The sequence below is a fragment of the Camelus dromedarius genome, chromosome 5, assembly GCF_036321535.1.
Source record: "Camelus dromedarius isolate mCamDro1 chromosome 5, mCamDro1.pat, whole genome shotgun sequence".
Lineage (NCBI taxonomy): Eukaryota > Metazoa > Chordata > Mammalia > Artiodactyla > Camelidae > Camelus > Camelus dromedarius.
In genome coordinates, this window is record NC_087440.1 from 40,859,436 (window position 1) to 40,877,665 (window position 18,230).

An 18,230-nucleotide genomic window follows, 5' to 3' on the forward strand; every position below is an offset into this window, starting at 1 on the left:
ATAATAGTTGGAGATTTTAACACCACATTAACATCACTAGACAGATCTTCCAGACAGAAAATAAATAAGGCAACAGAGAAACTAAAAATACAATAGAAAAATTAGATTTGGTGGATATTTTCAGAGCATTACACTCCCCCAAAATAGGATATACATTCTTTTCAAGTGCACATGGAACATTTTCTAGGACTGATCATGTACTTGGGCACAAAAGAAACCTCAAGAATTTTAAGAAGATAGAAATTATCTCAAGCATCTTTACTGACCACAATGCCATGAAACTAGAAATCAACAACAGAGAAACAAAGGAGAAAAAAAGGAAAGCATGGAGATTAAACGATATGCTATTAAAAAACCAATGGGTCAATGAGGAAATCAAAGCTGAAATTAAAAAATACCTTGAGACAAATGAAAATGAAAGCACAACCACACAAAATTTATGGGACACAGCAAAGGCAGTGCTAAGAGGGAAGTTTATAGTGATACAGGCCTTCCTCAAAAAAGAACAATCTCAAACAATTTAACTCACCAACTAAAAGAACTAGAAAAAGAACAACAAAAAACCCCAAAAGGCAGCAGAAGGAAGGAAATTATAAAGATCAAGGAGGAAATAAAGAAAATAGAGATTAAAAAAAACATAGAAAAAAATCAATCAAACCAAAAGCTGGTTTTTTGAAAAAGTAAATAAAATTGACAAACCTCTGGCCAAACTCACAAAGAAGGAAAAAGAGAGAGCACAAATTAGCAAAATAAGAAAGGAAAATGGAGAAATTACAACAAATAAAATAGAAATACAGAGTATCATACGAGAATATTATGAAAAACTATATGGAACCAAACTGGATAACCTAGAGGAGATGGACAAGTTTCTGGAAACATATAGTCCACCGAGACAGAATCAAGAAGAAACTGACCACTTGAACAAACCGATCACTAGATATGAAATCGAAATAGCAATAAAAAACCTCCCTACAAATAAAAGTCCAGGACCGGACGGCTTTACTGGGAAATTCTACCAAACATACAAAGAAGAGCTCATACCAGTCCTTCTCAAACTCTTCCAGAAGATTGAAAAGGAGGGAATACTCCCAAACTCATTCTATGAAGCCACCATCACCCTGATACCAAAACTAGGCAAAGACACTACCAAAAAAGAGAATTATAGGCCAATATCACTGATGAACACAGATGCCAAAATCCTCACCAAAATATTAGCAAATAGAATCCAACAACACATAAAAAAGATTATACATCATGACCAAGTGGGGTTCATCCCAGGGACACAAGGGTGGTTCAATGTATGCAAATCAATCAATGTAATACATCACATCAACAAGAGAAAGGACAAAAATCACATGATCATCTCAACAGATGCAGAAAAAGCATTCGATAAAATTCAACACCCATTTATGATATAAACTCTCACCAAAGTGGGTATAGAGGGAACATATCTCAACATCATAAAAGCTATATATGACAAACCTACAGCCAGCATAGTACTCAATGGTGAAAAACTCAAAAGCTTCCCACTAAAATCTGGGACAAGGATGCCCACTATCACCACTCCTATTCAACACAGTCTTAGAAGTCCTAGCCAGAGCAATCAGGCAAGAGAGAGAAATAAAAGGGATCCAAATTGGAAAAGAGGTAAAAGTGTCACTATATGCCGACGACATGTTACTATATATAGAAAACCCTAAAAGGTCCACACAAAAACTACTAGAGCTGATTGAAGAATTCAGCAAGGTAGCAGGTTACAAGATTCACGTTCAAAAATCAGTTGCATTTCTTTACACTAACGATGAATCAAAAGAAAAAGAAAGTAAAGAAACAATCCCCTTTAAAATAGCACCCAAAGTAATAAAAATACCTAGGAATAAATCCAACCAAGGAGGTGAAAGAATTATACACAGAAAACTATAGACCACTGATGAAGGAAATTAAAGAAGACTTTAAAAAATGGAAAGATATCCCATGCTCTTGGATTGGAAGAATCAATATTGTTAAAATGGTCACAATGCCCAAGGCAATCTACAGATTTAATGCAATCCTTATCAAATTACCCAGGACATATTTCACAGAACTAGAACAAATCATAATAAAATTTATATGGAACAAAGACCTAGAATTGCCAAGGCATTACTGAAGAGAAAGAAAGGCTGGAAGAATAACTCTCCCAGACTTCAGACAATACTATAGAGCTACAGTCATCAAGACAGCATGGTATTGGTACAAAAATAGACATATAGACCAATGGAACAGAATAGAGAGCCCAGAAATGAACCCACAAACTTTTGGGCAACTAATCTTCGACAAAGGAGGCAAGAATATACAGTGGAATAAAGACAGTCTCTTCAGCAAATGGTGTTGGGAAAACTGGACAGCAACATGTAAAGCAATGAAGCTAGAACACTCCCTTACACCGTACACAAAAATCAACTCAAAATAGCTCAAAGACTTAAACATAAGACAAGATACAATAAACCTCCTAGAAGAAAACATAGGCAAAACATTAATTGACATACATCTCAAAAGTGTTCTCCTAGAACAGTGTACTCAAGCAATAGCAATAAAAGCAAGAATAAACAAATGGGACCTGGTGAAACTTACAAGCTTCTGCACAGCAAAGGAAACCATAAGTAAAACAAAAAAACCTACAGAATGGGAGAAAATTTTTGCAAATGAAACTGACAAAGGCTTGATCTCCAGAATATATAAGCAGCTCATACGACTTAATAAGAAAAAAACCAAACAACCCAATCCAAAAATGGGCAAGAGACCTAAACAAGCAATTCTCCAAGGAAGACATACAAATGATCAATAGGCACATGAAAAATGCTCAATATTACTCATTATCAGAGAAATGCAAATCAAAACTACAATGAGGTATCACCTCACACCAGTCAGCATGGCCATCATTCAAAAATCCACAAATGACAAATGCTGGAGAGGCTGTGGGGAGACGGGAACCTTCCTACACCGTTGGTGGGAATACAGTTTGGTGCAGCCACTGTGGAAAACAGTATGGAGATTCCTCAAAAGACTAGGAATAGACTTACCATGTGACCCAGGAATCCCATTCCTGGGCATATATCCAGAAGGAACCCTACTTCAGGATGACAACTGCACCCCAATGTCCATAGAAGCACTATTTACAACAGCCAAGACATGGAAACAGCCTAAATGTCCATCAAACAGCTGACTGGATAAAGAAAAGGTGGTATATTTATACAATGGAATACTATTCAGCCATAAAAACCAGCAACATAATGCCATTTGCAGCAACATGGATGCTCCTGGAGAATGTCATTCTAAGTGAAGTAAGCCAGAAAGAGAAAGAAAAATACCATATGAGATCGCTCATATGTGGAATCTAAAACAACAACAACAACAACAAACAAAGCATAAATACAAAACATAAAAAACAGACTCACAGACATAGAATATAAACTTGTGGTTGCCAAGGAGGTGGAGGGTGGAAAGGGATAGACAGGATTTCAAAATTGTAGAATAGATAAACAAGAGCATACTGTATAGCACAGGGAAATATACACAAGATCTTATGGTAGCTCACAGAGAAAAAAATGTGACAATGAATATATATATGTTTATGTATAACTGAAAAATTGTGCTCTACACTGGAATTTGACACAACATTGTAAAATGATTACAAATCAATAAAAAATGTTAAAAAAAAAAAAGAAAAATTCCTGAACAGAAAAAGGATACTATGAGAGAATCTGGAAACAGATTAAAATTTATTACACATATACAAAAAAATTAACTTCATTAGTAATTAAAATATAAAAATTAATGAGATAACATGATTTGTCTTTTAAGCTATAAAGATTAAGAAAATGTGATGAACATCTTGTGCTGGACAGGTTGAAGTTATACGATATTTGCAGAATTAGAAATGAGTACTTAATGAACAGCAATTCTGCAATACATATGATCTGAAATAAGTTCTTATGCTTCGACTTAGTAATTCTGTTTTTAGGAATCTATCCTTGCATAAGAAATTAAAAGCAACTTAAATGTCCAATAGTCATAGAACTTGGTGCCATAAAAAATTTTTTTTCAAAGAATATCAAAATGGCCAAGGAAAATGCTCACAATGTAATATAAAGTTTTAAGAGATAACTTACTATACATTAGTATGATTTCAGTTTTGTAAAACAAAATCATATGTCTATGAAAAAAGACTGAAAATACATAAACAAATGTTAACAATAGTTTTGTGAATAATAAGTGTTGCTTTTCTGTTTTATATTTTCTATAATAACCAAAGAAATTACACATTATTTAAAAAATTATTCTGAGGAAAGCTAAAAGCAACAACAAAAACTAGTTAGGAATTACAAGAAGTGAGTAAAGCTATTTTTCTATAAATTTGGCAGAAAAAGGCATGAAAGGGATTGACTATTTCTTGAAAAGACAGTAAGTGAGGAAAGTTTTGTTTAAAGGCATATAACAAACATGTTTATGGTAAGAGACATAGAGTAGAAACACAAGATAAAGAAGGGATAACTTTTTTAAGATCCTAGAGCAGACACAGAAGGTAGGAAGCAGAAGTACAGACAGAAAGGGGAAAAAAAGGCTTTTCTGAAGCTGAAGGGGATCAAGAGAAGATAGCTCAACACAGAAAATTTAAAGAGACTAAGATGCAAGGCATAATTGTTTAACGTGGGAAAGGTCTGAATTACCCTCTTCACCTTGCATTCCTGTAGAATAGTGATGACAGGGTAAACAGCTTGTTTCAAACTAGTTTCCCACTTCTCAGGATCACTGGATTTAATTAATGAGAGATGTGACTAACCTGTGTTAAAATGTGAATGTGTAGAGGACAAAGAAAGGTTAAGAATTACCATTCTAACAGATTATCTTTCATATAGGCCAACCTTTGAATTGAATTCTTAGTGAGGTTAGAGTAGAGGTGACCTTTTTGACTATAATAAAGGGCTGAAGAACAAAGAAGTGGTTTATAATAATTACTCTGAGAAATAAATAAGTGAACAAGGGATAAAAAATTTGCCAAACAAGAGATGACATAGTTGAAGTAAAGGAGCATGAATCTACAGTATCTTTCTATGTCACTCTGCTTTGATGATTTTTCTCTTAATGTACTGCTGCCCAAGAGTAAATAAAGCAGATGTCAAGAATGATTCTGATGAGAGAATTGATTATAGATATACATATATAAACTTCAGCAAAACATAGTTTTGAGGATGCTAGATACGACATTTTAAAAATGGCTGACAATGTGTGAATCGACTGGACAGAAAGGCAAGTGCAACCAGAGGTGGGTGGGCAAACTGACTGTGGAACAGGAAAAGCACAAAACTGAAGATATAAAAGTATAAAACACCAGTTGAGTAAGACGTGAGAGTTAAGAGTGCCAAAAAGTACCTATCCACAAATTTTATTTTAATGAGTCTAAAAGGGAAAATAGCACCTATATGTTAGTTGACCTAATGCGAATTTCAGTTAAGTAGTATTTTGTAGTTTCTAAAGTACTAGTTTCCCAGGAAATCTCATTCAGATACATCAGGAACCTAGAGATCATTAAAATAATAATATAACAAGGTTTATACATTAAAACTCACATATAAATGGATACATAAAACCCACATATAAATGGATACATATTCAAGGCTTAAAAAGAAATCAGATTAATAGCAATATAACAAACTATATCTATCTTTGTTCCATTAATATTTTTGTGGGTATTAGCTTGTATTCACCACTCATTTCACTTGGGTTCTCTTAGACTAGTCAAGGGTATACTTGGAATGAGTAAGTATGGGAAAACTAAATGATATTTTATAGGTTCAGTCAGATTTCTTCAATTCAAAAGATGATTCTACAATGTATAATAAGAAAGATATAAACAATCTGAAGATGTCGAATATTTAAATGCAGCCCTACATCTTTCTTTATTATTTCTAAGGTATATATAAATGAAATATAGTTCCTGCTCAGAAAGTTATAATTCATTAATTCAGTATTATTCACACATAAACAGAGAAACGGCTGACAGGTGCTAGATATAATTTTAAAATTTCTCAACAACTTACCACTGTCTTGAGTCCAAGTTCCTAAGTTCTCTAAGTAGTTTTTCATTTTTCTTCAGGAGATGAAAGCTCCTCCTAAATAGAGAGATTTATAAACATTTTCATCACCTTTGCAGTGAATGACATGACAGTCCCGGAAATACTTTCCACTCTACTCATGCAACTCTTATACTTTTCTTGCCTTTTCATACTTCTAACACAAAGGAGAACAGACCCTAAAAAAAATGTAAAGAATATATGTCATTATTTCTATCCAGGCCCTCAAACATTCCTGCTAGTGGATCATTATCTATTGGCCACTTTAATTTTTCCTTGCAGAAAAATGGATAAAATACTTGTAGTTTCCTTCTTAAGAGTTTCAAAAAAATGTGAGAAAATTGTTCCTCATGAGAAAGAAAATATTCACAAAATCTAAATCATTATCAAACAAGGATATCTAATCCAGATGGAATTTGCTTTCTTCCTTGTTTTATATTATATGCATTTCTAATACTACTAAGCAAGTATGTATATTTTACCAAATATATTACACAGGTGATAAATATGTACAAATTATATTCATGAAATCAATGCTTGCTATGGTAAAATACAGCTTCCCATCTTAAATTTTTCTCAAGAGACAACATATGAACCATTCTACAGCAAAAGAGAATAGAATTAATTTATATGAGTGGCTATTACTCGTATTTTAATATACTATAAGGTAAATTGTGTTCTTGATATAACACGGCTTTCCCATAAGGCAGAGAATACTCCCTTCTAATAAATGGAAGGGTTTAAATCAAGTAAGATTATAAACACTAGGTAAGCAAGGAGAATTCCATTTCAGTGGTTCACATGCATTTGAATTACTTTAAGATTTATTTGCCCAGTGTTATCTGACTCCCCTCCTACTATAAATTGAACAAAAACACATTAATGCTTCTTCTTCCACTTCCCTACAGCTGTTAGTATCATAGAAATTTAAAAAATAAATGTATATTAATAATGTTTTACACTAGTGTACAATTTTAGTATTTTATGCACATTACCTAATTTAATTCTCACTATTATGTAAGGTAGGATTTATTTCCTCAATTTGCAGACTGTAGCCCAAGGCTCAAAGTTTAAGTGACTCTAACCTAGATCTTCTGATTTAAGTCTCATGCCTTTTCATTTAACTCCTACTTAACTTACTTCAAAACTTTGTATATTGCAAGTTTTAATGAGGTTTTGCAATATGCACAAGAGAAACTAAAATTTAAAAAAATGAAATCCCGATTTTTTTCCTGATTTGATGCTAAATCTTGAGTTAATTTCTGATACAAACAAGAACTGATCACTGCTGTTTGCCTTAAAAAAAAAAGTTAGGCTTATGTGACATAATAAGAAATACACACTTGGGCTGTGTCCCTAGTTCAAGAGTTCTAAAACCTTTGTAATTTCCTGAGTGCTGGAGGTGACAGGAGCATCTTACACATATCTCCTAAAATCTTTGGAATTTCCTGGGTAATAGGAGCATCTTTTGTTCTAATCAGGTGACTCTTGGTGGGCTTCTGGATAACTTCAGAATGGGGCTTCATCACCAGAAAGAGCAAGCCATGGGTAGATGCTTGAAACTTTCAGCCCCACCTCTAGGGAGGGAGAGGGAATGGACACTGAGTTAATAATCAATGATGTCTACGTGATGAGACCTCCATAAAAATCCCTAAATTAGGAGATTCAGAGAGCTTCCAGGTTGGTGAGCACATTCAGTGTGCTGGGAGGGTGGCACACTCCAACACCATAGTAACAGAAGTTCCTGCACTTGGAATCCTTTCAGACTTTACCTTATTTACCTCTTCTTCCAGCTGTTCTTCTGTATCCTTTAACTACCCTTCATAATAAACTCATAAATGTAAGTAAATATTTTGTGAGTCAGTATAACTGTCAAATCCAAGGAGGGGGTTGTGGGAACCCCTGATTTATAATCAGTTGCCCAGAAGCATGGGTAGCCCAGACTTGCAACTGGTAACTGAAGTGGGGGGGCAATCATGTAGGTCTGAGCTCTTAACTTGTCTGTGCTAACTCCAGGTATCGTTGGAACTGCTTAGCATGAAAAACTCACACATTTGGTGTCAGAAGTGTTTTTAAGAAAAACCAGTTTTTCCTATTAGCTTAGATGAAGGTTGGAAAAAATATTTTTTTCAATTATATGAGCTATGAGTTCTAAGTCAGGTAGTTCTACTAGTCATTATGAAAATTTAATAGTTAATTTACTATATTAAGATTTTTTTATTCCTTTGAAAGCTGATTATGACTCAGTGGGACTTAAGAAAAAAAAATTCGCCCTCTGGTCAAAGAACTAATTGGTAGGTAACCACTTAGTAAGGAAAAGAACAGAGACTAAAATGCCAATCATAAGATGAATAAGACTAATACTAAAAAAAAAACAAAAACGAAAAATGTCTCCTTTATTCTTACCTTTTGTCCCAGGAATTCATTCCCAATATACTAAGAAGCAATCTGCAATAATAAAATGCCGATTGAGGTTTCTGAGGTGTTGGTTCATCTTGCTCCACAGCTTTCATGTTTAAGTCATTAAAGTGTTTTTCAACAAATTCTTTTTCCTCCGTATGTTGTTTAAGGATAGCATTAATAACATCATTTTCCTGTTTTTCAGAAATGCACACAGGTTGTGGAGCAGGAATATTAAGTGAGATTCCAGTTCTCTGTAAGCATTCAGGACTAGTTACACCTAAATACTGCAAAAGCTCGTCAAGAACATCTTCTTCATCTCTTATTGTATCCCAAGTTGGTACAGTTTCTCTAAATCTTCTTTTAAATTGGAGGGAAATCCCATCTTTTACTGTTAGGTCTTCTAAGCATTCATTAGATGTAGGAGGCTCTTCTGGCTTCTCTTGGTGAGACAATGAAAGTATGAGAGATGTAGGTTCTGACAAGCCACTTACAAGAGGTGGTCCATACAGGATGGCAGAGTCCCATGAATATTTTCCAGAAAGATCACGTACTATAATTCTGACATTTGAATTGGCTGATGCAAGGCCAGCAGATAAACCTCCTCCAGGTATACTCTCTTCTGATCTGATCTGGATACAGGACACTAAGGTTGTATTGTTCAACACAAAGAATTGGATATTTGGACTCTCAAAGAGTTCAGGAGAAAGTTCAGTACTTTCACTGTAATGATTGTCATGATTTTCACACACCTGACTTGTTAACATAGCAGGACCACCACTCATTGGATAATGACCCAAGTGATTTACCAGATGTGTAATAACAGTGCGGGCAGCTATAGAGATTAATCCTTGCTGCATCTGAGTTTTCACTAGAAATAAAAAATACGAGTGAGTGGAATACTTCTGCTTCCTAGGAAGTCATATAACAATGAAACATTAGACCAAAAATGGGGATTTCATCACATTATCAAAGTCACATTCAAATATTTGACTAAATATTAACATTTCCAATTTAGAGCCTATACTACAAGAACGATGGCAAAGAAGACAACTGCTTTTTGATGAAGCTTTGTTAAATTTTATACAAAAGCACTTTTTGAAATTTTGCTTATGGATTCATAAGTTAAACTGAAGCCCTCAAATGTACATCATACCTTCAAACCAAGAAGTTTCAAAAGTATTATAAATCACTTGAAATCACTTAGTGCCCACATTAAAGTCAATGAAATCCAACTGAAAAGTTTATCTCATGAGGAGATTCACAAACAGTTTGCAGCATGCCTTAAATGTCATTTAATTATGGCTGTTATGGATGATGCAGAAGTTTCAGAGAAAAGTGATCTTTCACTAAACTTTAGGAGTCAGGATCAGTTTAAACAGTGAGTCAGTGTAGCTAGCATATGCCAAGGAAACTTTACTTTAAAGGAAAAAATATTTTATGGGCCTGCTTATGTATTAAATTTTTCTGAGTCACTAAAGGAAACACATAAGCATATCCATACAAGTAACTTAAAAAAACAAACAAACAAACAAACGAAACAGAGGAAATGGTAAAAAGAGAAAACTCAAGGCATACAGTCATAAGAGGTCTGAAGAGACAAGGTGCATAATGTCAGGATTCTGGAGGAGAAGGAAAAAGGAGTGGAGTGGGAAAAGAAGACAGAGAACATAGAAAGCAAGTAAAGGTTCCAGGAAGGGGGAAGTGGAGATAGACAATAACTTGTCAAAGCCCACTAGCCAGAGACTGCCCGTGTGATTCTAAAGAGAGTTGATGTGGAAGCCAGTTATAGAATGAGTGGTGTCAGGAAGTGGGGACAACAGGGTTAACTTAATATTTTTCATCTAGGAGGAGAGCTGTCATTGGTAAAGATGTACTAATCACTTTATAGAGGACGTTTAGTTGTGTTTGTGTATGTGTTGATAGTGTTCCTGTCTGTCTTGGTTATACAGAGGATTACAGAATGATCATATCTCTGTATTGTTCTACTAGTTAGAGTGATATTGTCTGAGTATTGTTTATATTCTGAAATTTAATCCTTTGGGAATACTATGGTCTAGCTGTCAGAATAAATATAGATTTGAAAATGTCCTGATGATCAAAGTATTATCTATATACAAGCAATTTGTTACTTTTAAGTGTATTATGTGATGAATTTCAGTAACTGTATAAAACTGTAACCACCAACATAATCAATATATAGTCAATTCTCACATCAAAGAAAGAGAAATTTTATTTTATATAAATTATACCTCAATAAACCCAACTTAAAAAAGTTTATAAGGAGACTAGGTTGTGTACTGCTGATAAGATTACTTTAAAAGAGGCAAGAGAGGAACAGTGTTATATTTTCGAGGCCACAGTCATCAAGATTGAGAACTAACACCACTGGGTACAGGCAGAGTCAGCAACAAATCAACTGCTATGCCATTAATATGAATAACACCTTCAATGGTCTAACTCTAAAAAAGAACAGTTTTCTTTGAGCTTTGGTTGATTCTGAAATGTCACTTAGTATCAAAATTTTAATCTCTTTCCATTAATAATTAAGTTTTATTTTACATACATGTATATATAAACATTTTTCAGTTTACTTAAAAAGTTCCAATTACATCGAGCTGTTCTTTGATTACAATTACGGCTAAATCTGAAATTGAGTTATTCAACATAAGATAACAGCACTACTAAATGATTAACCTTCATTTAATCCTACATTTTCAAGACCTATTATGGTACAGTAAAAAGATATGCCACTGAATGATGAGAAACAGAGGGGTGACTTGAATCTAGTGTTTGCTTTCCCTCCTCTAATTCTAACTTAGAATATAATGAATGTTCACACTGTAAGGGACCTTACAGATAATCTAGCCAGTACTTCACATTTTGCACGCGAGGACAAATGGGTTCACAGAAGTTCAAGGATTTGCCTGCCATAGAGATTTCACATCAGGGCAGTGTTATTTCCATCTTTATCACAACTCTAATTTCTTTTTTTTTTTTCTTTTGTTAAACTGCCCTTTTCTTTTGGTAAATCACTGTGACATTTAGAAACAATGAATTCAAAATTAGTTTTTTTCCATATACAGTATCTTCAAAAAAGTGTTACTTAGCATAAATAATTAAGTGGCCAAGATCAACTGGAAAGGCTCATTTAAATAAGACTAAGCCATATTTTAAATGGTAATATAAAATCTTTTTTTTTTTAGTTTTTGAACAGGAAAAACATTTTCTGTTCTTATTTTCTTTTTCCCCTTCTTTTTGAGCGATAAATTTAGAAAGGTGAATCTTTTTTGCAAAACATTTCTGAAGAAGTGAAAGAGTGTAGTTTAATAGAAATAGATTATAGAAAAGAGAAGAATTTCTGACTTTGTCTCTAGTTTCCTCTGTGATCATGGGCAAATCACATAAAACTTCTTAAACTCCTTTTTTCCCTAAGAATAACACAGACTTTTTGTAAAGATGAACTGAAAATTCATATACAAAGCTGGATATAATAGAAATAATAAAATGATTTCATTTTGAGACCATTGTAAGTAACATATTTTATGAGTTTCTTTTTCAAACTTGCTTATAAATAAACTGCAAGAATGAGCCAGCTCTTTCCCTAAAACATAAAAACCTAAGTCCAGGTACCAGTTCATCCTGCACATGCTCTTCCCAAGGGAAGAAATAATGAGAATGCAGTTTGAGCTTGTTCAATAATGTCATAATTACTAACATTGAGAACACTTAAAAAGTAAATTTAGATTTCAGCTGTGGGTAAAAACATTTTCTTTCCTAAGCTGCTTCTCTAAATTCAGGATAAACAGAAGGATAAAAACCTCTCAACTTGTTAATTTGGCAGTTAGGTTTATTTAGATTTATTTTTGAATTGTAAGCTACAGAACATATCTCTGTTCTACATAACTACTTAGATATAAAGAAAACATATGAAATTCTGATTTAAAAATTCTAAATGAAATTCTAAAATAACCAGCCTTGTAAGAAAATGTAAAATGAAGATATCGATGCTTCTAAAGCTTTGTGTAAGTAGCATTCATTTAAATAAGTCTATTCAAGGTTGTCTTTTCAGATTGTCAGATTAAACAAACCCTACAGCATTTCCAGCAAACCCATAATTACAGATTATTATGGCATACAAAAGCAGCAAGACATAAAAAGCTGCTGCAATTCACTGCACTGTAATAGAACATGCAGAGGAAGTTAATTTTGGCAAATGCTTTAAATACTAGCTTTGCATAATATGTATAGGTGAAACTATAATTAAGACAGAATGAATCCTTTGGAGCCTCCTTTCACTCTGACCCCGCAAATGATGACTTTTTGCTAATAAGACTACTGCCATTTGACAAAAAGCCAACTTCACTACCTTGCTTTATTCTTTAGTAAATTTAATAATTATAGCTACTCCTGCCAATAGTTCTCTAATCAGACTTGTTCAATCCAATACTGAGCTTATTAGGGACACTCTATGTTTAGAAATCTTGGCCAAAAAGTACTTGAAGATGATGAAGCATGCCTTAGACAAGGGCACAATGATTAGCCATTTTGGCCACATTAAAAAAAAAACAACCCACAGCATGTAGTCCCTACAGACACAGAATCACCTGCTGTTAGCTCACAGCTGTTTCTAAAAGGTTCTGCATTTATCTGGTCTTTTATACCTTTAAGAAAGTCCAAAGGGAAAAACTTTAATACATTTAGACAGTAGTATTTCACAGAGTATTTGGTATCAATATAAAGGTTATCTGTTAAAATCTTTAGCTTTGTGTCTTTTACAGTGACTATTAATGGCACAGAAAATTTTGCATGAAATACATTAAAACTTCCCTTCACATAAATGAACTATTTAGTTTAAGAAATACACTATATTGCCCTGAATCAAACTTTAACAATTTACACCTTTAAAAATGCAAAAAGCAACTAATATTTTCATATAACTTTGTTTTTAAGTAAAATAAACACTTCATTTTACTATGTCAAATCTAAAGAAATAATTATGTCACCTGTATCAATTACTGTTTAAATTATTTTTCTATACTATACTACCCAGTATATCTCTATTATATCTCAGCTATAATTTAAATCTTATATTTCTATTTCACTTGCTATATACATATTCTAGACAAACTATTAGAGGTACTTGTGGTCAACCCAAAGCCCTAGTCCTACTTCCTTGATCTGTAACTTCATATCTTCACTCACAGTCTATGTCATCAATCCATTACCATGGCCATATCCTACATGTTTTAATCATTTACAACTTTTTTAAAAGTCGAACTCTTCCTTAATAGCTTACTCTTTGATGACAACCTCCTAGTCTAGTGATTTCCCAATTTGGTTTTGTGGAGCCCTTGAAGAGAGCTCTTAGAGACAAATGGGAGAGAGATCAGTAGAACCCCATGCTTCCACCCTGCTGCAGCTCTATTTCAAAAAGTTTCACAAAAGGGACTTTCTTGTGAAATTTATTAGAAGAGGTTCTACTGCTTAAAAACTCATTTTAAAAAAACACTGTCCTAACATATTGATACTCTCAGTGGTTCTCAACCTTGGGTGCTTATTAATTATATGCTAGGTTTTAAAAATCCCAGCAATTCCAGATCAATACATCAGTCTCTATAGATGGGACCAGAGCATCAGAATTTTAAGATGCAGCCAAGGCTGAGAACCACTGTTCTAACTTCTTATTATCAACCACATCTACTTTCTGACTCATTGGACCACTTCTCTTTTCTTCCAGCTTATTAGCCATTTCCTAGCATCAGTTCAATCCTTACCAAAACCTAGATTCCATGACTAAACCATATACCAATTATTCTGAAAGCCACTGTACTCATGTATTTCTGCCAGATCCGCCCTACTGAATGTTGCCTGGTGTAACCAAAACTTTGCAAATTCCATTTTCTATTGGGCCCTCAATAACTTCTGTCAATCCTCTTAATTTAGTTCCTTCTTCTTTTTGGTCTCAGAAGAAGGGCTAATATTAGCAGCTGACCCCTCAGGAATGATCCCCTCATTCTATTAATGATCCCCCTACCATCTTCCTTCTCAGCTTATAATTCAACTCTCTTCACCCTTAAAACTCTCTTAACCCAGAATAATCTTTTAGCTTACCTACTATCATTTTTCTTTGCTTTTTTAAATAAACAGTTAAATTTTTTAATAAAGAGTACTTTAAAAAGTTGAAGTATAGTTGATTTACAATGTTGTTAGTTTCTGGTATAAGGAGTACTTCTGATACATGGCTCTATTTCCTTAACGCTTGCTTCTCAACCCACAGCCATCCACTTCTATCTCCTTGTTCTCTGCTGAAACTAAAGCAGTCTTTCTCTACTTGACATCTCTATCATTTAATACCGTTGGCCAGTCTTTAAAAAACTTTCTCTTCTTTTTGTTTCTGAGAAATTACTCTGATTTTCCTTCCTTTTCAACTTGTTCTTCTCAGAACACACACACCCATGTAAATATGTATTCCTAACAAAGACCTCTCTGCTAAGATCTAGATCTGCATGTACAATGAACTGCCTGCTAGATCTCATCATATGAATATTCAACAGGCACTCTGAGCTAAACCATTCCCAATACTGCCCTCCTTATTTCCCTTTCAACCCTCTAAACTTTCTTACGTTCTTGGTCTAGTTTGGGGAAAATCTAACCAATTCAAGCCTTTAGCAACTCCTGCTAGGCCTACTGCAACAGCGTCATGACTAGTCTCTCTGGTCCTGGGTTAACCTCCGTAAAATCAATCTAATATACTAGAGACCAACAAACTTTTTCTGTAAGGGGCAAGAGAGTAAATTATCTTCAGCTTATGGGACACAGTATCTCTGTCACAACTACTCAACACTACTGTTGTTGCACAAAAGCAGTCCTAACGATACATAAATGAACAGCATGATGTGTCCCAATAAAACTATTTACAGAAACAGGAGGCAGGTATGGGCCATAATTTGCTGACTCCTGTAAAATACTACTGTCTAAGTGTTCTTAATACTAATTTAATCATGTATAGCACCTCCTTAAAACCTTCAATAATTGCTGGGTTCCTCTGGGCTACCTCTGTATCTTGAATGTACTTTTATTCCTATATGTACTCATATCATAAGGTTATTTGTTTACATCTTTCTCTTGTATGACATAGTAAACTCTCTGGATGCAAAAACAATGTAGTTAAAGAACTTATCAGAATAACTTAGCTGGAAGTATAACAGGAACATCATCTCTTATAATTAATAATTGTATATCTGAAATTATTTCTTAAAATAAAAATGAACTTATTAGCTATAATGTACATGGCAGGGTAAACAATTACAAAGTAAGCTACATTATCCTCCTGAATTACTACTAAGGCCCAAATCATACTTTGGGGGAACCCAAGCAACAATACTGTCCTGAAGAGAATTCATTTTACCTTCTGTTACTGGCTGGAGTTTAGAAGATCGTTCTGAATCAGGAGAGTGCAGAGGTTCAGGCTCTTTCAGACTTTCCAAATGCATAAAAGGATCATAATCTACAGATGCCAAATCAGAGAGACTTATTGGAAAATACCTTGGATTGCTAAAACATTGAGCTCCATAAACACACCCATGTAATACCTGAAAACACAGGGGAAAACACATATCAAGTTTTCCTTTTCAGTGAAAATAAATAAATAAAGGTAAAAGGAGAAAATAAGTCAACTGGTAATACAAGAGCTTGACAAAATTTTAAATACTTTAAAACTTAGCTCTTCAATCAAGGTAAAATTTAATCTTGAAAAGAAGAATGAGCAAAATTTAACTAATGATTCTCACATTCAACAAAGATTGACTTCTTTCAAATTCTGCAATGAAATAACACTGTCTTGTAGGAAGTACTTTTTAATTATTCTTAGGTACTACAAAATAAGCCTACATTCTTTGAAAATACCTAGCTCTAAAACAATAAAAATGTAATACTAAGAAGTGCTATTTCTTTAGTTTTTAAAAACCCTTGGTTACCAAATAAATAATAAGGCAAAGAAGTTTACCTTATAAATACAATTGAGGACAGATTTTTCTGTTCTATCATTTTCTGCTCCTGTAGCATGGACTGGTTGGAGCAGTGTCTTTAGAGGTAAGGCCATGATCCAGTCAAGAAGGCACAGAAGTAAGGATACAACCAACTAAAACAACAACAAAAAAGACCATCATTATTGTCAACTCATAAAATAAGAGTTTAATACTTAACAGAAATTCATCAACTTATTTTGTTTTCTAAAACTTATTTCAGGAACTAACAACCTGAAGTTCCACTCTTAACATTTACTTACACTTAACTGATTTTAACATGTACATGAATATTACTGTGGATTTCTTTCTTGTATTTGGGGGCAAGCACAATGAAACCTTCAGCATAATAAAAACAGGAATGTTGAAAATTAGTTTTAAATGAATATAGAAACAATGAGTTTAAAAGACAATGGACATCAATTAGCTATACTTAATGCACAAAGAATGGAACACAAATGAAAAGGTTTTAGTCCATATGTGGTGTATTAGAATCATTTCCACATTCCTTTTCTAATTTAACACCTCACTGAGTAACCTGCCAGAAAGACTATCTTAACCACTTTCTGCAACTGTTACTAATTATATTAAGTGAATCCACTGGACACTTTTAAATTAATGGATGTTATAACCAAAACACTTTTACCCAAAGTGTAGAGCAAAATAGCATTATCTATGTGGTCCATTTTACTGAATAAAGAACCATAATTAGTGCCATAAAGTGTCAATCAAGCAGCAATAAGAGATCCACTGATCTTTAGAGTCAAAGTCCAACTCTGCAACTCAAGGAGTAATGCTGGTCTGAATCTCCCAACATATCCTCCAAAAGAATGATAAAGAACAAAAAGAACCAATAAAATACCACAAAACCTCCATCCTCAATATAACCAGAAAACAGAACATCCAAACTTCAAATTATCTGTAAGCAGAAAACATACACAGCAAACCCAACAGCCCCTTTCCCCATTGCAAACTTTCATGAAGAGTGAGGACAGTTTGGGAAAAACTGTGAAGAGAGAAAGGAACTAGGCACCAATCAAAAAACCACGCCAGGAAGAAAAGATCCACCCTAAGTGTGAGAATATTGAAAAGTGTGTACTGGTAGGTAGGGTACTGAGTAAAAAGAAAGTACAGGAAAGGTAATACCTTGGAGGAGAAAAATTTTAAGAGGGAATGGAGAGACATCCTGTGGAAAACACACAGTGAAAAGAAAAAGCAAAAGATAAACTTAGGACCCTGCAAGACTTAAAAATTTTTTTTAAAAAACTAACAGACCTACAATTCTTCTCCTCCTTAAAAACAATCATCCAATAAAAACACTATACTTTGTTAAACTGCCAGAAGAGAGAGCTCTTGAAGAAGGAATCTTCTAAACCACCCCAAGCCACCAACCTTGTCCATAGAAATGCAGAGGTAGTCTTCATCTATACAAAACTACTATAAAAAGAAAACAGAAAATGAGAATCTTGAGCAATTCAGCTGATGAAAATTCCCATCCCCCAAAACCAGTAATAAAGCAGAAGAAAACTAAAACAACATTCTAATCTAAATTTAAAAATTTTAAACAAACATTGAGATATAGGGGACAAGGAAAACTTAATCTTAAACCAGAAATTAAAAAACTAAGAAGACAGACCAAAAAGGGAAGAACTGATTCAAGTCAGGAGAAAAACTAAAAAGGGTAAAATGATAT

General features: G+C 33.8%; 1 protein-coding gene across 10 annotated transcripts in view; it reads right to left on the reverse strand.

Annotated features, from left to right (window-relative positions):
- RALGAPA1 (Ral GTPase activating protein catalytic subunit alpha 1) overlaps positions 1-18,230 on the reverse strand; it is a 204,683-nt gene that overhangs the window by 62,772 nt on the left and 123,681 nt on the right. For 9 of the 10 annotated variants that reach the window (XM_031453588.2, XM_031453590.2, XM_064485901.1 and 6 more), the window contains 4 exons: positions 16,519-16,653; positions 15,922-16,105; positions 8,517-9,381; positions 6,078-6,149 (listed from right to left, as the gene is read on the reverse strand). In XM_031453588.2, coding sequence (XP_031309448.2) covers positions 6,078-6,149; positions 8,517-9,381; positions 15,922-16,105; positions 16,519-16,653 — 1,256 coding nt within the window. The other variant, XM_031453592.2, reaches the window with a different exon arrangement.